The sequence below is a fragment of the Euprymna scolopes genome, chromosome 23 (genome assembly GCF_053919585.1).
Source record: "Euprymna scolopes isolate OS-2025 chromosome 23, ASM5391958v1, whole genome shotgun sequence".
Taxonomy (NCBI): Eukaryota; Metazoa; Mollusca; class Cephalopoda; order Sepiida; family Sepiolidae; genus Euprymna; species Euprymna scolopes.
The window spans coordinates 11721869-11743271 of NC_136504.1; the positions used below are offsets into that span (position 1 = coordinate 11721869).

The 21403-nt window shown below is 32.9% G+C and overlaps 1 protein-coding gene across 1 annotated transcript in view; it reads right to left on the minus strand.

The window, feature by feature from the left end:
* LOC145245750 (3'-5' exoribonuclease 1-like) overlaps positions 1-21403 on the minus strand; it is a 39677-nt gene that overhangs the window by 13556 nt on the left and 4718 nt on the right. Inside the window, exons 2-4 of the mRNA XM_080107349.1 lie at positions 12852-12991; positions 10073-10283; positions 1727-1810 (exon numbers count right to left, since the gene is read on the minus strand). Of these exons, the coding sequence (XP_079963475.1) occupies positions 1727-1810; positions 10073-10283; positions 12852-12991 (435 nt within the window). The remainder of the gene's footprint in view (positions 1-1726; positions 1811-10072; positions 10284-12851; positions 12992-21403) is intronic.

The window sequence follows — 21403 nt, forward strand, 5'->3', positions numbered from 1 at the left end:
CTGCTTCAAATATTCATAATCTTATATGCATAATTTTCATTTAATTATATTAAACAAACTTCAAGTTTATTTCAAATCAAATCGTGTTCCTTCACTTTTTAAAATGTAATTTATAAGTAATTAAAGAACGCATTCTAATCTTTAAAATCTATAATACAACGAAATATTCAATTGCTTATAATACTTAAACAAACAACTTGTGTTTTATTATTTTTTTATTATTAATATTAGATGAGTTTCAATATAAATCATCGTGTTCTTTCTTTATTTCAATCCAATTTTGAAGTTTTGTAACGCTGTCTGTAAAAATTACTGTTCATTATTGACAGTCTAAGAGTTCCACATATCTTGCTTGTTGGGACCTCGGCGATGACGTCATTTTTTCAGCTGGCCGGCCATCTTTATAACGAAGGCCACGGTTAGATCCACCATGTTTTTGAAGAATGTTTTAGAAATCAAGGGAGACAACTCAATTTGACTTCTAAAATTGCTTTTGTTTTTTAAAATACAATAGAATTTTGGGAATACATTATTCAAAATGATTAAACCTTTTTTGATTATATATTATTATTATCAACAACAAAATTAGTAAAAAAAAAAAAAAAACAAAAAAAAAAAAAAAAAAAAACACAGATGTAAAAGGAAAATTTGGGAAAAAAACTATTAAAAATACTTAAAACTTTTGATATATTTTTTGATGTTTATGTAGTTTACGGACCGTGCCATCTTTCTGGGTAGAATTTTTTCTAAATTTTTATGAATGCCTTTCTAGATAATAGCATTATATCAGCATGGTTCATAAACTGCACAAATACTTATTTCTTGTAGGTTTTGTTAAATACTTTGTTGGAATTTCGGAAGACAACAAATGTATGATATTATACAAAATAATGATTTATTAAAATAATGTAAAAGATTTAAAATATATAAATTTATTACTAGTTATCTCCCCCTTAACAACTTCTCCAGAAATAAGACATCAAAATAAGTCATGTAATAGCTTCAAAATATTAGTAATCACTAAAAAAAAATGTTAAAAAAAGAAAAACACTTAATCAAATTATACGATTTTTGGAATATAACATTTTTGTTTCATGACAGATTTTTTAAAAAAATTGTTTTTATTCAATTTTCACCCCAAACAAGGTACAGTGACACTCTAAAGTAGGGGGCTATTATCGAGGACATAAGTTGCAGGGATGTTAAGAAGGGAGATGAGCAACTAGATGTCTGTTCACATTACATTTGAACTTCTGCATGTTAGTACAGTTGGGAAAGCAGAATCCCAGAAGGGAGTTCCAAAGTCTAGCAGTTCTGGAGAAGAAACTATTGGAGTAGAAGGCTTTCTTACACCGAGGCTCTCTACTGTGTAAAGGTAGGATTTAGCTGCTTGTCGAAGGTATTTACGTTGAGGGGGTACAAGTGCTTGTAGTTCATCAGAGCACTCATCACTAAAATACTTGTTAAACAGGTAGAGAGATGTAACATTTCATCGATGGGACAGAGACTGAAGCTTAGATGACAGTTCAGGACCTATCAGGTTGGCGACTTTCTTTTGAACCCTGTCCAAGAGTGAGAGACTAGTAGCAGATGCACCAGCCCAGTATGTATATTATAAAGATTTTCTGTATTTTTTTTTTTATATTCGGTTGAACTTTGGATAAGAACAAAAAAGCTATACTAAAAAAATAAAATAAAGAGAAACCAAAATGGCATCTGAACTCACTTGTGTAATTCCAGTTAATTCTGTACAAAACTCTGTGAGTCGAGGATTAATCGTAGGCTTACAATATGCTTGGAATTTATCCACCTGAAAAAAAGAAAAAGGAGGAAACAAAAAAGCAAAACATAAATTTGAAAAAATTTTAAATTTAAAAAAAAATAATAATTGTTCATTATTCATACGTGGACTCAAACTGAAAGATAAACATTTTAAATTGTAATAAAAACAATTACTCTTCTTGATTAATAAACGTTTATTAGAAATTAGTAATAGTTAATTATTTACATCATCCACTCCTCCTCCCACAATCTAAAATATTCAGATACAGATGACAAGACAGGGTGTCAGTAATATCTATAAGATCTATTGGTTTTTATTTTTTTTATTTATTAGCGATTCTGTTGTATTTAATTGTTACACTTATCTAAGCGTTGGGGGGAGTTACCTGCCCTTTGTTTATTTGCGACAAGGGGGGGGCATACTTTTTTTGTTAATATTATTATTAATTTTATTTATTAAATTTTTTTTTAATTAACATGTTTATTAAATATTTTTTATGTGCACAAAAGTTATCCATAAACACATGTTTCTGGGTATCACCAGTCATCAGCAGAGCTAAATAAATTTAAATAAATTTTTAACTTGCTAGCATTTTGTAACTCTACCCTTTGTATTTTTATTACCATTATTGTTCATCTATATTTTATTTTATACTTAACTCCATTGTTATATCATGTTTTACTCTTACTTAATTTGTATTTATTATTTTATATTTAACTCATATATATTTTATACTTAACTCATATATATTTTATACTTAACTCATATATATTTTATACTTAACTCGTATATTATTTTATACTTAACTCGTATATTATTTTATACTTAACTCATATATTATTTTATACTTAACTCTTATATCCATTGTTACATCATGTTTTTACTCTTACTTTTTTGATAGCTCCTCATTTTTTTACTTATTACTCTATATTTTACTTTTTACCATTTATTCTATTAGCTTAATTATTATTTCTACCCGTATATTCCAGTCGAATTTCTACTTAGTATTTAACATATCTTTATTACTTCCTAAATATTATTCATTTTTATTAACTGTCACTCTGCTATTTACTAATCTATTTTTATATTTTTTTACTTTATTATTTCCTGTCTTCATCTTTTTATATTTAAGGTTATTTCTCTTGATTTTCTTGTAATTATAATTTTTATTATTTTATTTTTATTATAATTGTTTTCTATTTTTTTGTACAATTTTACCATTATTATCATTTGTTACTATTACTGGTATTTTTATTCTTTTATTTTAATGTTAAATTTTAAAATGTGGTAAATTTTACTTATCATTAGCCAGACTGAAGAAAATATAACTAATAATTTATGCATACGGATCTTTCATGCCTTATTAATAGAAATATATATATTTTCATGTATGCTTACATGTGCGCACATGTATGTGTGTGTGTATGCGTTCTGCTAGTGTACAAATGCATATATGCATATGTGTGTAGGGGAACCTGGGGGCAAAATGAGATAGCGGGGTAAAACGAGACACCACAGATAACTGAAACAGAGAGAGAGAGAGAGCTCTTTCGTGAGGAGTCTGATCAAGAGACCACGTGGTAACGCCTTGTCGCCAACGTCTACCATTGTTTTATTCAGTCCCGTGCATCAAAAATGGATAAGCATTCAAAATTTATCTATTTTGATCTGTGACGAACTGTACTCTGAGAGTGCAGAAAGCTGGGCAGCCTGTCAAGGGGACTGTAGGAAATGGGCACACTACGGCTGTGCAAGTCTAGACGAATGCAACAAGACCCCAATCCTCATTTGTGAACTCTGTGAAGACTGACTTATTCAGACCAAGATCCGTCTCGTTTTGCCCCATGCTTTGGGGCAAAACGGGACAATACAGTTAGCTGAATAAATCATCTGTATTTCTTTTGAAAATAATTTCTCATCTTTTTTTTGTTGTGGCATTGTTTTCCAATATTTTGAATGTTCAGTACACAGAATATGGTTTATATGTCAATGCTACCTTTGACTCGACAATTCATTTTCCCTTAGGTATCTCGTTTTGCCCCAGGTTCCCCTATATGTCTAGATGTAAGTTCCATATATACATTTTTCTTTGTCCAACCCCTTCCTTTAAACTAACTTTTTCCCTTTTCAATAGTTTCTTCAGAAAAGATTTCTTGTTTTGACACCTTCCCTCTCCCTTCTCTTCATTCATAGATAACTCAAATGTATTCATCCTCCTCCCATTTCTTATGATGCTGTAACCACACTCACCCCCATCCTTTCTTTTTGTTTTCATTTTTCTTTCTTTTTCTTCTCTTCAGTCTTGCCGTCTTTTCACTTTCAATGTTTAAAGACAAAAATATCACTTAACCCCCACCTCTTCGTTTTGAATTTAACGTTTTAATTTTTTTTTTAAATATCTCTTCAAGTCTAACAATTGAGGAGTAGACTTCTTCAGTGGAACATAAACTTTATTACGTCACTTGACGAAGATTCGTGGTCCTGACCAATCACTTGTCTGAAACATTAGCATGGTCAGTGTAGCAACTATGCAACATTTGTCTATATAAATAAAAATATTATAATTTGCTCTTTTTTATCAAGCACTCTTAATAACCTCATTTTAATTCACAAATTTTCCATCCTGAATACCTTTAACTTGATATATATAAATATATATATATAAAGGGGGTTAGAACAGTAGTCTAAAGAGCAGAGTATATTTTAATGTGATAGTAAAATTACTAATTTAAATACAAGAAAAGAACAGTGCTCGTTGTAATTCAGATATATAATAAGCTCGATAGGCAAATATCCTAGAGCTACTTTAATATTTAGTAATGTGATTGATAATTTAAAATTCAAATTAGAATTAAAAATTAAAAAGCTGTTTCATAAGAAGGAACAACAACAAAGTCAATAATTTGTACGATCGTTTCGGAAAGCAATGTCTTTATTGTGATAGACATTAAGCCACAGACAATAATTTTGACATATAGTTTTTTTTAAACAAAGTCTCCTCATCAGCAAAAGTATTGGGTGGGGTGTTTTTTATATGTAAAAGACACCATAAATAAACTTAGCAAATTTTAAGTAAGGCAGATGTATCTTTTAATTGTTTAATTGCGTTTTGAAAACCGTAATTATCATCAAAGCATTCATTTGGATGTTGATTGTAGCTTATAAATGTACGAAAATATTATTCTTTCTTATGAAACAGATTTTTAATTCTAATTTGAATTTTAAATTATCAATCATATTACTAAATATATATATATATATATATATATATATATATATAGATAGATAGAGAGAGAGAGAGATAGAGAGAGAGCTTATATCAAAACAGTACTTCTTTACTATTATTCACAATTGAAAATCACTTTTCAAGTAAAAACACTTCAATGTTCTTACATGTTGAAATAAGTATCCTCGCCAAAAATTAGAAAAAAAAATGGTCAAGCAGGAAATTAATTACAAGTAAAAAAATCAATTTTATTGTAAATTTTTTATCGTATTATATTATTCATTTTAACTTGTTTAAATGAAAGACTGACTTATCTCCCCTGTTTCACAACAACTTCAATGGTGGATTAAGAAAATGTGATAATAATATGTTAATTTTGTATATTAAGTTTAATATTCTATCCAATCGTATGGGAAACAAAGTTTCTTTATGTGCACGTGATAAAGATGAAAATTATCATCAGTGTGTTTAACTCTACTCTGAAAGATTCTGATAAGTTTTTTTATGTTGTCGGCAGCAACTCTGCATTCTGCACAGGTTGTTGTCATTAAGTTCACAAGAGATGCAGTAGGATATAAAGAAGATTGTCAAAAACTATGTGTGCTTGTTGTTGTAAATGTAGTTGTTGTTGGGCGTTTTCTAACATGCTAACCATCATCGTTTTATGTCGAAATCATGTTTTTGTATATGTTTGAATTTGCAGATGTTTGATTTTGTATATGTTTGAATTTCAAGTGACTTTATTGTTGCACCTGATCTTCCCGAATGGTCCCTCACTTATTACTAGTTAGGCTCAATGTTGCTTAATTTCAGTGATCTTATGTGAATGTAAATATAGCCGTATATTATGTGCTCATCCAATTGAAGGCAGGTTGTGTACTAAATTCTCTATTGTCAGTCTGCAAAAGTTTGAAGTTGTGAACTCATTTTGTTGCTGGTGGGGTTAGAGTTAGTGAATTAAGTTCGATCTCATATGTTATGGACTGCATGAAACAAGTTTTGGGGGTTTCTTCCTAGTTTAGCTCGTCATTTACTTTTTAAATTTTACTGTTAAATATTAAACATAATTTCACAGCAGAAAGTACAATAGTTTTGTGGCAGTGATGTTTACACTTTGGTGTCCAAAATAAAAATGCTTAAACTCGTTTCTGTGCACTCACTCGCCTGAATGAATAAAAACAAATAAAAACATCCTAAACCAATCCGATGTATTCCTCCACATTGATAAACATTGCTGTTTTTAATCCACCTTGGATGCATAAAAGGCCAGATTTTATTTTCATTAAACAGTTGAGCTGAAATCCATGACAGATCTAGCTTCCTCTTCGTCTCTTTGGGTGACCTTGGGCTACTGACATCTCAACTCACTCAATCACACACTGTCATAAACATAGACATGCAGACATTAACAAACAGACACGCAACTCATTAACTTTCATTATCGTCTGCTCATTAAAAAATAAATATAAATGTATTCATTGAAATATTCCTAACATTTTTCACTGAACTTTTTTTCAATATGAAAACAAATGAACATGAACTCTTAACAACTTTTAATGAAATTTGTTTAATTGAGTAAAGAAGTTAGATTATGATTTTCAGACCCGTGTAAATCACACCCCTTAAATTAACGACTGACTTCTTTGATATCCCAACTAAATAATCCTCTTTGTTTTAAAAAGACTCTAAAAATATTGACAAACATTATATTTTTCCTATTGATGTAAGCTTCCACTTTTAAACATATATAAAATATCTCTTGTGAATTTATACCTCTGAACGCGTTATTTTGTTTGTGCTTATCATATAACATTTCTCACACTCTCACATCTAATTTTTTTTTTTTTTTACAAAGGCATCACCACTTATCAAGGCCAAGAGGCCACTCGAAGATAAGGGTTAAAGAATATACAGTAGACAATTGGACAATAAAGTAATCGTTAATAATGGAAATTCAGTAAATTTGTTAACTATATGGAACGGCTCATCAAAAACTTGTTTACGTTAGACTTGAAGAGAACCACATTGTAGTCAGCTGGAAAGCAGGAAAATGGAAGACAATTCTATAGGCATGCAGTTCTATGAAGCTTTGTTCATAGAATCTATGTTTAGGTTTAGGCACAGATAAAGAGTGGGGAAAATTGTTCATAGTGTTTTCTGCTAGACGGGTGTTTCTTGTGAAAGTTATAAGCCTAAAAAAAATTTACATTGAAAATGTCTCCCTAAAATCAGCTTTTCCCAAAAATCTTCCCCCAAATTGGAACCCCTAACATTAAACAGTTGAGCCGAAATCCATGACAGATCTAAGATTGGTGGCATCTCAGCTCCCTCTTCATCTCTCTGGGTGACCTTGGGCTGCTGCCATCTCAACTCACTCAATCACACACAGTCACAAGCATACACATGCAGACATTAACTCAAAAATATCATTTAACAATTTGGCTACTGAAATTCTAACCATATCCCTTTGGTGCATATTAGTCGAAAGAATTAAATACAATGAACCTAATTTTGTTAGCATTTTTTTAATATTAAATTTATTAATGCTCAAAATAATATAGCTTTTCTGGATGGCCTTAAAGATAGGAAGGTAAAAATCATCATCATATTCAGTTTAACATCCATTTTACTTGTTGGCATGTGTTGTACAGTTTTTAGAAATTAGCTTCCAAATTAATTTCTGGAAAATCTATAAAAGTGTAGTAAATAATGAGAAATCAATAATTCCCCCACTATCCAACAATCTTGAACTTATTTGCACAGCAACCAAGAAGGCTAATCTGGTTGCCCATCGGTTTGTCTCCAATTCTACTTTGGACCCAGCAAATCACTCCCATCTAGATTTTCCTCTGTGGACAGAAACCACACTAGATAATCTAAAAATCACGCCTTCTCAAGTACATGATATCATAAAAAACATAGACACCTCAAAAACAAGTAGACCTTATCTCATCCCGGCTGTACTATTAAAAAAAAATGCTCCACTGAAGTTGCTCCAGTTCTCTCCAAACTTTACAACAAATGCCTTAACGAATCTTGCTTTTCTGACTGTTGGAAAACTGCTTTTGTGATGCTAGTTTACAAGAATTCTAACGAAAGAACTGATCCATTAAATTATCGGCCCATTAGCCTCCTCCCTCTTTTTGCAAAAATATTTGAGTCCATAATTAATCAAGCTCTAGTTCACCACCTCACAATTGCTAAACTTCCATCCGATAGAAAGTATGGATTTTAGCAAGCCCACTCTACTACAGATAGCCTAACTGTAATCTCTGAACGTATATACCATGCACTGGATAAGGCAGGGAAGGCTAACTTTATTATTCCTGATATTCATAAATGACCTCTCTCTGATAAAATTGTCTCTGAGATGGGTATATTTGCTGATGACACCACACTCTATACCAGGCATGAAGGGAAAACGAATGAACACATATCCAAGGCAATGGCAGAAACCCAAGAGGAATGAGAACAAAAATGGATGGTAATATTCAATGCTGCCAAGACTAAGCTTTTTTCCTTTAATAAATACAAGAACCTTCTCAACCACTAATAGTCATGACTATTACCTGAAAGCACTTCATTCAAACTCCTTGGCTTAACGTTCACAGGAAACATGAATTGGAACAGATACATTGAGAGCATTGCCAAGGGTGCTCCAAAGTAGGTGGGCTCTCTCTCTACCATGCTAAAAGGCTTTCACACCTGAGAATATCCTGTACCTCTACAAGGTCACCATTCACCCATGTATGGAGTATTGTTGCCACATTTGGGTTGGTGTATCTACTACTAATCTCTCACTCTTAGAAAGGGTTCAAAAGAGATTTGCCAACCTAATAGGTCCCGCACTGTCAGCTAGGCTTCACCTTCTGTCCAATCGACGAAATGTTGTATCGCGTTGCCTATTTTACAAGAATTTTAATGGTAAGTGCTCCGACGAAATTTAAACCCCTGTACTCACTTCAACATAAATACCCCCGACAAGCAACTACCAAATCTCACCCCTACACAGTAGAGATCCTTAGATGTCAGGAAGCCTTCTACTCTAATAAATTGTTCTCTAGGACTGCTAGACTTTGGAATTCCTTTTCAGGTTGCTGCTTTCCTGACTTTATTGACATGCAGAAGTTAAAGTATAATATAAACAGACATCTTGCTGCTCAACTCCCTACATAGTATCTCTGAAAATTACCGTAGATAGTAGCTCCCTACATCAAAGTGGCACTGTGCCTTGTTTGGGATGAAAATGGAATAAATGTGCAACTATTTTGGTTTCATGTTTTATTAAAAATAAAAAATATTCTATTTTTGTTTACTCCCCCCCCCCACCAATACCGTCTATTTTGTGTTATTATAAGCTTTTTATGTTTATTTTAATTCAATAAATGATAACTTTTATTTGTTATGTATTTTAATTTTTTTTTTTTTTACAAAGGAGTCACCACTTATCAAGGCACTGAAGCCACTCAAGGATAAGGGTTAATAAGTGTACAGTAGTCAATTGGACAATATCGTAGTAATCATTAGTAGTGGAAATTTGGTAAATTGGATTACTTAAAGAGAATGGCTCATCAAGAACTTATTCACATTGACTTGAAGACGACCAAACTGTAGTCCGCTGCAAAGCAGGGAAACTGAAGAGAGTTCCATAGGTGTGCAGTTCTAAGAAAAGCTTTGTTCATGGAATCTACATTTAGGTTTACGCATATATAGTGGGGGAAATTATTGATAGTGGTTTCAGCTAGACAAGTATTTTTCCTGAAACTTTTTTTTTACTACTTTTTCGAAGGACTGTAGAACGTAAAACATACCCAGAGTCTATTGTATAAAGGAGAGTTATATGCATATATGTCCAACTAAAGAGGAAGATGATGGGCAGAGGAGAAAGAGAGGATTGGGAAGAGGGAGGAGTAAAAAAAGGGAAGAGAGAGAGAAATTACACTTTTGTCTCGGGGGAGGGCATTGGGTAGCCCTTCTAGTTTACTGAAACAATGGGTCATTATGGGTGGCCTAGTAATATATAAAAAATTTTTTAAATAAACATGATTTTATTTTTTACTTACAATTTCTTTTTTCTCAACATCAACAAGAACCATCGGAAATTCAATAATTTCATGCTTAAAGTTTACATTCAAAGACGTACATGTTGCCTCATAATCAATGATTAACAAATATTCGTATCTTGTATCTTTTATGCGATGGCCCTGGGCAGCTTTTAATTTGTGCTTTTTGTAAAAGGTCTTTAATCTTTTCTTCAGAATTTCTTTCTTCCCTCTGAAATAAAAATAAAAATACAATAAAAAAAATAATAATTGAATGAGAAATGTATTTCATCAACAATTGAATCAACAGTTCTGATAAAGCTGATATTTTCTTGGATAGTGCAAAAAATTAGTTTTTTTAAAAAAAAAAAAAAAAAAAAAAAACAATAACACACAGCAAATATGAGTTTATTAACATTTCTACGAAAATAGTGTCCATCATATTTTAAATATAGAAATGACTCAAATAAGATAAATTAATAAGTACTAATAAATACCCAGAAAATAATATTATGCTACATAGTTCAATTCAAATAATAAAATCATATTGTAAGAGACATCCTTTAATATACTCCTTCAGTCTAATACTTTTTGGTAGATGATGTTCTTTTTTGTTTTGCTTCTTTTTTTTTTTTTGGATGTTTCCTTTTCTTACGTAAGGTTTGGCTGACTTCTTTCTTCAGTGAAGAACTGCTGCATGTCAAAATTACTACCAGTTCCTTTCTCACACAATTACAACAATGATCATATATTATTATGATGATATTCGAAAACATATGTGAACTATTTCTATCCAGAATAAACTGCATATTATGTCTTAATCTCCATTTTTCTATAAAAATAGTGTCCGTTGTATTTTAAATATAGAACTGACCCAAAATTAGATAAATTAATAAGCACTAATAAATACTCAGAAAGTAATATTGTGCTACATAGTTTAATACAAATAATAAAATCATATTGTAAAAGACAATCTTTAATTTACTCCTTCAGTCCAGCACTAGACAAACAATGTTCTTTTATATATTTTGCTTTGTTTCTTTCAAATGTTCCCTTTTTTTATGTAGCATTTCATTGACTTCTTTCTTTAGTGAAGAATCGCTGCACGTAGAGATTACTAGGAGTTTCTTTCTTACACTATTACAACAATGATCATATATCATTATAATGATACTCAAAAATGAGGCTATATCAAAGGGAAGTCACTCTCATATTCTAGTCCAGGGTTGTCTTCTAACTGACTTTTTTAGAGCTCAATTTTGTGAATATGGCCTTTTTTTAAAGCAATTTGGTCTTGAAAATTTGTATTTGGCATTTTTCAAAGCGTAACATGGACTAACTAAAGAACAAACAGAATATTATATAGATAATATAAGTAAACAACAGTATTTTGAACATGCAGACATATGGTACAGAAACAAATGAAAAACTATAAAATCCTTTGTTTTCATCAAAGTTAAGCAATGTTTAGTCTATTCAGTACCAGATTGGCTAAGTGTTTTTTTTTTTTTTTTTTTTTTACAAAGGCATCACCACATTATCAAGGCCCAGAGGCCACTCAAGGATAAGGGTTAAAGAGTGTACAGTAGAAATTGGTCAATATAGTAATCATTAGTAATGAAAATTTGGTAAATTTAATAACTTATATGGAACGGCTCATCAAGAACTTATTTACTTTAGACTTGAACACAACCATATTGTAGTCAGCCGGAAAGCAGGAAAACGGAAGACAATTCCACAGGCGTGCAGTTCTAAGAAAGAAGCTTTGTTCATGGAATCTACGTTTAGGTTTAGGCACAGATAAAGAGTGGGGGAAATTATTGATAGTGTTTACAGCTAGACGAGTGTTTCTTGTGAAAGTTTGGCGAGGGGGGACCATAGATTGAAGCTCAGTTGAACACTTTCCATGAAAATAACGATACATCAGAGACAAACTTGCAACATCTCTTCTGTGAGATAGAGGTTGCAAGGAGGAGAAAAGGACATCTCCTACGAGGCTACGAAGTCTATTTTGAACTCTATCAAGGCAGGACAAGTCCTTTCTAGCAGCTCCTGCCCAGATGGTTAATGACACAGATGGACAATCAATGCGTGCCAGGTTTGAATCATGTTCATTTCATGGAAACACTTTCATTTGGGGATGTCGGCAATCTTCAGTCGGTTCCTGACATAAGTATCTGATGTCTTTCTAGAAAAATTTCTAACTAGAGAGATATCAGGGAAACGAATACCAACAATAAATTTCTGATTCATTCAAACGAATGATGCTCAACACTATATTGTCAACAGCACAACATCTTCCTGCAAAAAACTACAGAAACTAATATTGCAAAAAAAAAAAAAAAAAAAACATTTTATCTGAGAACCACTTATTCCCCCAGAAACTTCCTTCAGAGAAAGCCAGCTCAACCACTCAGGCTTCTTTTTTTTTTTTTACATAGGCATCACCACTTATCAAGGCCAAGAGGCCACTCAAGGATAAGGGTTAAAGAGTGTACAGTAGAAATTGGACAATATAGTAATCGTTAGTAATGGAATTTGTTAACTTATATGGAACGGCTCATCAAAAACTTGTTTATGTTAGACTTGAAGACAACCATATTGTAGTCAGCTGGAAAGCAGATTCTGCAGATGTAGTCTTCAATCAGATTTTTTGTCAAATATTTTTACCTTTATTTAAACAATGAAGTCATAAAAGACAAAAAGATACTCACCTCGTATTCAAATTAAACAATCAGATTTTTTGTCAAATATTTTTACTTTTATTTAAACAGTGAAGTCATAAAAGATAAAAACTCACCTCGCATCCAAATTTAATGAAACTAATTTATGATACAGCTCCATCCGACTCATGCGATTCACTTCGCCATTAATGTGAGAAAGTTTCTTAAACAACTGATCAGAAAACATGGATTCCTTACGAGGTCTTGCTTTAGATTCCTGAAAAACGAAATCAGATGGAAAACATTTTAAAAAAATAAAAAACAGGAAGAAAACTAAAAAAAGAATGAATAAATAAATGCTAACACAAATAAAATTTTAAACATATTCGAATATTTTGCTTCTATAACTTCCGAAACACATCTCATTATACAACATGCAACAGATGGTAGTTTAGTAATCGTTGTGCAGATTAGGTAAAATTTTGATTATTTATGGAGACAGCTCAACAAGAACTTGTTTACATTGGACTTGAAGGCTACCATATTATAATAGGGCAAGAAACAAGCCAATGGAACAGTGTTCCACAGGCATGCTATTCTAGAAAAGAAGCTTTGTTCATGGCATCTGCGTTTAGGCACAGAGAGTAAGAGAAATTGTTGATAGTGGTTTCAGATAGACAAATGTTTTTCCTGAAAGTTTGGCAAGGGAAAACCATAGATTAGATCTCAGATGAGCACTTGCCATGAAAATAACGATAGAACAGACAGACTCACGTCTTTTCTGTGGGAAAGAGGTTTTGGAACCAGTTTTGAACTCTACAAAGGCAAGATAGGATGCGCCGAGTAGCTCCTGTTCAGATGTGACAACAGTACTCCATTTTAGGATGTATTTGGTTCTTATACAGATAGAGGAATGCATCGGCAGTGAGATACCTACTGAAGCAATAAAATGATTCAACCATTTTTCCAGGGATCTTGACAACAGGTTTGACGTATGTGTTCCATTTCAGATCAGGAGTGAAAGTCAGTTCCAGAAGCTTAAGACATGGTACTTCTCCAAAACGAGAGCCATTCATAGCATTGGCCCCAGATGGAGGTCAAAGCAATTATGATTAAAAGAGAGAAGCTTGGTTTTAGATGCATTAAAATTAACCAGCCACCTTCTTCCTCATTGCACCACAAGCTCAAGATCAGAAGAGAGAGAATCAGAAAAATGGGTTACTACGATATTGTGTGATTTCATCTTTTATTAGTTGTCAAATTAACATTTTTACAAGATCAGGGACTTTCTCCGCACCCTGTATATGTAAAATATATAACACTGTTTTAGCGTGCTTTATTCTAATACTTCTTAAATGTACTTATAACACATGCCCTTTTATTATGGATTGTTTCATTACACTCTCCGAACTACAAACAACAACCTTCGGCCCTCAAGCAATTGAACACGCAGCCTAAGATCGTGCCTCTCCACTACCGCCCCACCGCCAAATGTAAACAGAATTTTTTTGAAAAATGAAACAGTTCTTTTTCTTCTTATCGGTGTATGTCGGCGCATTACTTAGGGAAAAACAGTTGATTAAACTGCAGAAGCACATGTTAAAAACTATACCCATTCTATAGGGACTGCCAAAATTCACCATAAAATTACCTCACCCTATATGTAACACGATGTAACTTTATTATAAATTAATATTATCAGTATAACTTTTGTACCATTTAAAAGAAGGGCAAAATAAACTAGTAATAATTTTAAAAAATATTTTTCATCGAACGAAAATAATTAAATTATGAGACGAAAATCGTGTTTACATAATTGGCGCTTTAAAATAACGTTCCATGTAGTAGACATTCTGAACGTGAGAACATACCCGTGTTTAATAAATCTAACAAAAATCAACTAATGGTCAGATTTTCATGAAATTTTCGATACTTATCCATTTTAGAATGAAATTACATATAAAATGCAGTTTCCATAAAATATATTAAGGGAAATATTTTTTAGTGCGTGCTCCCCCCCTCCCAAATTCGAACAAAATATATTTAAATCTATCAAAATTTCCATTTATTATGAAACATAAGAGTTCAAATAACTAAAAAAATATTTATTTTTTAAAAGTTTAAATACATGTATTGGACAAAAATTTACCTTGAAGTTGCAATTAAAAAATTGATATAAACTTAATATTATTATGTTTTTTAAATAGCATTTTTTTTTCTAATTAATATATACAGGGTGACCAAAAAAAACGGGCCCCAACTTTAATTAGGCCCCATTTCTTAGTGTTTTGTCTGAATGAAATGAAACTTTGGTCATAACTAGTTTATTATATTCAAAACATCACATCAAAACACTAGGGTCTTTGGCCTTTTTTTCTCCGTTCTACAGCATATGTTCTAGATGGCCTCCATTTAGCTCCATGCATTTCTTGAGGTGCAGCACGAAGTTGTCCATGACGTTCTTACAGACCGAATTGGTAATGGCTCTCATCTCCTCCCTGGTGGCTTCCTTGAGTTCCGTGATGGCTCTGGGTTTCCCTGCGTAGATTCTGTCCTTAAGATAGCCCCAAAGAAAAAAATTTAGGCAGCTTAGGTCCGGGCTATGGGGTGCCCACTCAAAATCAGTCTTGAGACTGATCACTCGGCCTCCAAAGTTTTCTTTCAGCCAATCTCGGGACAGGTTTGAGGTGTGAGAACTTGCTCCATCCTGCTGAAACCAGAACTTGCTCATGAGCGACGGGTAAATGGTCTGGAGCTCACTCTTGAAGGTTTTGAGAACCTCCACATACCGCTCCTTGGTGACCGTCACTGCTGCGCCAGATTCTTCGATGAAGATTGGTCCAATGATGCCTCTGGCCGAGATTGCAGCCCACACCTTGCACTTAGGAGAGTGCAGGGGCTTGGTGGCTACTTCATTGGGTCTGGAGGACCCCCAGAAGACATTTGTTTTAGAGTTCGCCTTTCCATCAAGACGGAAGTGGGCTTCATCTGAGGTCCAAAGACTTGACTGCCATAGCCCTCCTCTGCTTCTTGTCTGAGGGTGTAAGGATCTGCAGCATCTGTATTCTGTATGGGTAAGCCCTGATATCGTTCACCAGCACTCTCCTGCAAGTCTCACGGGACATACCGAGGGACTAACTTCGCTTATGCACAGAGTGTTTCGGACTCTGCAGGAGAGACTCTCTCTCTTTCGACCAGCTCAGCTGTTTACTTCTTGGGACGTCCCGAGTTCTCTCTGACAGAGTTGAGGTTCTCCACGGTCCCATACTTCTCAAAGTGGTCAACCCAGTTCTGAATTCTGCTTTTGGATGGGGCCTTTTCACATTCGAACTGACGCATGAAACTGTCCTGGGTTTTCTTAAACGAGCCTGCCTTGTAGTAAAATTTAACACAGTGTATTCTTTGTCCCAGCTCACACTGGGGTCTTGGTGTACTCACGGTCGTTGATTCTGCCATGGGCAATCGGTGAATAAATAATGGAGATATCACATAAAGTGTACACGGGGCCCGTTTGGGGGGGGGGGGTCACCCTGTACTATAATCAGTTGAATTGCCAAGAAAAAGTAACTTCTTAAAAATTAACTGATTTTTAAAACGATTAAAATTCCATTCTTTCAAAATGTCCACTACAACATAGATTTTTGAATTAATTGTGGGAAAAAATTTTTTTAAATATAAAGTCATAATATAAACATGACTCTTGCCACCTATTTTATGGCCAGATTAAAACCGATTCAAAATTTATATTGCGTTAAAATCCAGTTTTTCTACATGCACTGTGATATTCTTGTATGTCTTGTTTTATGAAATAAAATACGGAAGCATAAACTGAACAAAAATGAACTGGTTGATTGAAAACATTCACTTCCGCAATTGCGTTCGCCATTAAAACTTCACAGCTTAACTCGATTATTCTGTTAGTGTTTACTAAAAAGTAACCAAGTTATCTATTAAAAGTAAGTTAAATTATTTTTATAAATATTTTCTTGTTTTTTATGTTTAATTTTAAAGTTTAACAACTGTTATACGGGACCTCGCTCCAAAAACACCTCATTTTTTTTATAATTTAGTTTTTAATTTTAGATGCTTTAAAAATTTCTTTCATTAACGTTTGTTTTTAATTTTAGTAGTAATGAAATGGTCGGAGGCACCAAACTGGTAAAAGGGAAAATTATTCCCAAGTAGCATTCAGGGTGGAAAAAAATGGTCTTTCGTATAAATAATTTAAATCGTTCTAAACTATCGAAAACTTAAATAAGCAAATAACATTTGTAGTAAACTAACAAACTATTTTATTGTCACTTTTGCTCTTCCGTAGATGTCAAAAAAGTCACGTAACATTTTATTTTTGTGTTATGTTTTCTACCCCTACTGAAAAAAAAACTTATTTTACTTAATTATTTCTAACAATAATAGTGAATCTTTTTTTTACATTTTGATAATGTTAAGTTTTGAGACATTGTGTTAAACAAAGATGGCGGCTTGGTTCAGATCAGTAACCAAGATGGCGGCCAAGAATCAAATGCAGTCCGTGGCGTAGTTAACGGCAAACTGATTGAATCCAAAATTCAACAATTTTTATAATAATTTTTAAACGTTTTCATTGGTTGTTTAGCACAGCCGTTGGTTATAAAAATGATTGGCAAATCCATTCGTCTCATAGGAGTCAGAACAGGAGTCAAAAATATTTTACACACACCCTTTTTTGATATAATTGAAAAATCCTTTCGGATTCAATTTTGGTTTCACTTGAGAAAAGGAAAGAAAAATAAATAAATAAATAAAAATAAATGAACAAAGAAAAATAAACCAATAAAATAATTGTTTTTTTTTTTTCTTCTTCTGGTTTTCAGGGAATTTGTCTATTCTCATCGGTCAAAAAGAATTATTAATATATTGGTATAATGTGTGCAAAAAGAAGCCATTTTTTTTTTTTTTTTTTTTTTTTTTACACAGTGGTCACCACTTATCAAGGCCCGGAAGTCACTCAGGGATAAGGGTTATTGCAAGTACATTACGTTAGTGTGGAGATTTGATGAAGTGTTTACTTAAGGGGGCGGTTTGTCAGGAATTTGTTAACGTTGGACTTGAAGACATCCAAGTTGTAGTCAGGTGGGAAGCAGGCAGACGGAACAGAGTTCCACAGGCGTGCAGTTCTAAGAAAGAAGCTTTGTTCATGGAATCCACCTTTTGATTTAGGCACAGATAAAGAGTGGGAAAATTTTCACAGTGGATTCAGCTAGACGGGTGTTTTCGAGAAAGATTGGCGAGGGGGAATCAGAGATTGGAGTTCAGACGAGCACCTGCCATGGAAATAACGATAAAACAAGGATAGGCTCGCAACATCTCTTCTGTGGGAGAGAGGTTGCAGGATAGAGAAAAGGGCATCCCCCACTAAGCCACAAAGTCTATTTTGTACTCTGTCAAGGCAGGATAGGCTGTTTTTAGCAGCTCCTGCCCAGATATGGCAGCAGTATTCCATCCTTGGATGTACTTGGCTTTTATATAGATAGAGAATTGCATCAGTAGTGAGATATCTTCTGGATACATACATATAAAAATAAACACTTTTCAAATATATATAAACATATAAATAGAATACTTTTCAAATACATATAAACATATGCACTAAAATTCACAATTTTTTTTTGTTTTGTTTTATCAAATGTTTGCCAAAAAAAAAGATACAAAAAGAACTATTTGACAAATAGGAAGTTTACAAAAAGGTTTTAACAAGTGACTTTTTTTTTTTTGTAACAAAAATTGGAAACATTATGTTAGGTATTAATTGGTTAATTTGGTTAGTAAGGTAGAAATGGTCGCAGTTTAACGTCGTGCCTGGAACAATTTACAATTTTTTTTTTTTTGGTGTGATTTTGACTGTTCATGCTTCTCCTTTTGGGTTTCTGAAAAGAGATTTATTCATAATTAGATTCCAAAAAGTTTGGTTATAAAATGTCCTAATTTTATTCTTTTTATAGGTTTAGTGAAAATGTCGGCTATATTACTTTCAGACGTCACATAAGTAAGAGTAATAGATTTTTTACTTCTTTCATCCCTTATAAAATGATATCTGATATCAATATGCTTCGACCTTTGATGAATCATAGAATTATTTGCTAATAAGATACTGCTCTGATTATCACAATGAATTACTATAGGTTTTTTACTTAGATCTGGTTTTAAAATAGATTTTAGAAGGGTGTTCAGAAAAATTGCCTCCTGTGCGGAATGAGTAAGAACCACATATTCTGCTTTACAAGTAGAAAGGGCAACAATTTGTTGCTTTTTAGTTTTCTAAGAGATCACAGGTCCAGTCTTTGACAGTCTAAAACAATACCCCGCTTTTCTCTTTCTATCCTCAGAGTTAGCCCAATCTGAATCCGAAAATCCTTCTAAATTTAGAGGATATGTAGATTTTTTTAAATATTAAAGATTGTTCCTTGGTTCTTTTTAGATAACAAAGGATTTGGTTTGCACGATTAAAGTCCTTAATTGTCAGTTTCGATAAGTTTTGAGATAGCTTTGTTACAGTGTAACATATGTCAGGCCTTGTTGTGGTCATCAAGTAGATGAGGCTCCCTACCATTTCCATATATATTCGGTTATCTATGAATTTTGTTTCGGTCCCTATATTTTTATTTATGTCCATTTCAACGGGAGTTGAACGCGGCTTACAATCTTGCATTCCGAACTTGAGCAGAAGTTTTTCAATGTATCGTGATCGGTTCATAGTTATAGTTTCATTTTCACAGGTAAATTTTATACCAAGGAACCATGACAGTCATCCAAGATCGGCCATTTTAAATTTTTTATTTAATTTGTTTTTAACATCTTTTAAAGTGTTGTCACAGTTTGAGGCGAGTAATATATCGTCAACCCAAAAATCCAAAATCAACAATTTATTACCTACATTTTTGGTATACATGCATGCGTCTACGGGACATTGTTTGAATTCCTGTTCTATTAAATAATTATGGGGTGTTAAATTCCAATTGTGTGCACTTTGTTTTAGTCCATATAACGATTTATTTAATTTCCACACCCAATTTTTATTTTTCATTTTAAATCCCTCTGGAGGGTAAATGTAGATTTCACAGTTAATCAGAGCATTTAAATAAGCATTTTTTACATCCATTTGATGTATTTTTAATTGTATTGAGCGGCAAGTTGTAATAAAATTCTAATTGTTGTTAAATTTGTCGTTGGTGAAAATGTTGCAAAATATTCCACTCCAGAAATTTGTGAGAAACCTTTTGCCACAATTCTTGCTTTAAAAGTTTCACTGCCAGAAGCTGTGATTTTTTTGGAAAAAACCCAGCGTGAAGAAATTATATTTTTATCTGTTGGTTTTGCCACTATTTCGTATGTGTTATTTTCAGATAAAGCTTTCAATTCGGATACCATAGCTTGTTCCCATTCTTGATGATTTTCTGAATTAATCGCCTCATTATAACTTTCGGGTGCGCTGTTTAACAAATAACAGTAACCCACGGCGTAATCTTGTATCTTTTCAATTTGTAAGAAGTCTGGCCTTTTTCGCTCCCTTATTGGGTATCAACGTGTCTGGTTAATATATTCGTCAGAAGTACTGTAATTGTCGTCGTTATTAATATTTTCCTTGTGATCGATTAAGATGCTAGGTAATATTTCATGTTTTTCATCCACTGGATCGCCATTTTTTAAATTTAATGTATCGTAGAATTTTACACATCTAACCCTTTTTATGGCATTTTGAGCTGCAAAGTAGATTAAGTATGTCGGGCTATTTTTATCGTAACCTACGAAAGTACATTTTTCGCTTTTAGTATTTAGTTTACTGGTGTTTTCTATAAATGCAAAACAATCAGAACCAAATAGATGCATTCTGTTCATTTTAGGTTTTTACACTGCAAAACGCTTCATACGGCATTTTTCCTAGCCTCTTATTGAACGATCTGTTTCTGATATATGCTGCTGCCATTAAAGCGTATGTCCATAAACTATGCGCTAATTTTGATTTGCTAAGTAGGCATCTTGTCATCTCAAAAAGAGTTCGCCATGCGCTTTCAGTGGTGCCATTTTAGAAGGGGGAATACGGCGCCGATTTCTCGTGTTTAATACGGTGGTTAATTAATAAAAGTTCAAAGTTTTTACTAGTAAATTCAGTCCCATTGTCTGAGCGAATACATTTTACTGAACTGTACGAGGCAACATCAGCTAAATATTTCTTAATGGCGAGGATAGTGTCGGATATGTTTTTTAGAAAATAAACCATAATTAAACCAGAAAAATCATCAATAAAGTTCAAAACATACCTTAGATTATTTCTCCCCATCGGGTTGATCGAACCTGCTAAGTCACAATGCACAAGTGAGAGAATTTTCATAGCTTTTTTTGTCTGGCGTTTGGCTTATATCTTTTGTCATTTTCCCCTGTGCACACACATCACAATTTGGGAGATCATCTGAAGGTATTATTTTCATGCCTTCGACTAGATTTGGTAATTTTTTAATATCAGCTGTATTGCAGTGTCCTAGAATTTTATGCCAGGTTTCCAAGTTGTGACAGGCAGTTTTTGAGGGAACCATACTTTTTAAATAATATAGTCGGCCATTTTCTTTAATGTCAAATACAGTTCCATTGGGGGTATATCAATTTTGACTTGTTTTGGCCAAATTTTATATTCGTGCCTTGTTTAATTGCAGCC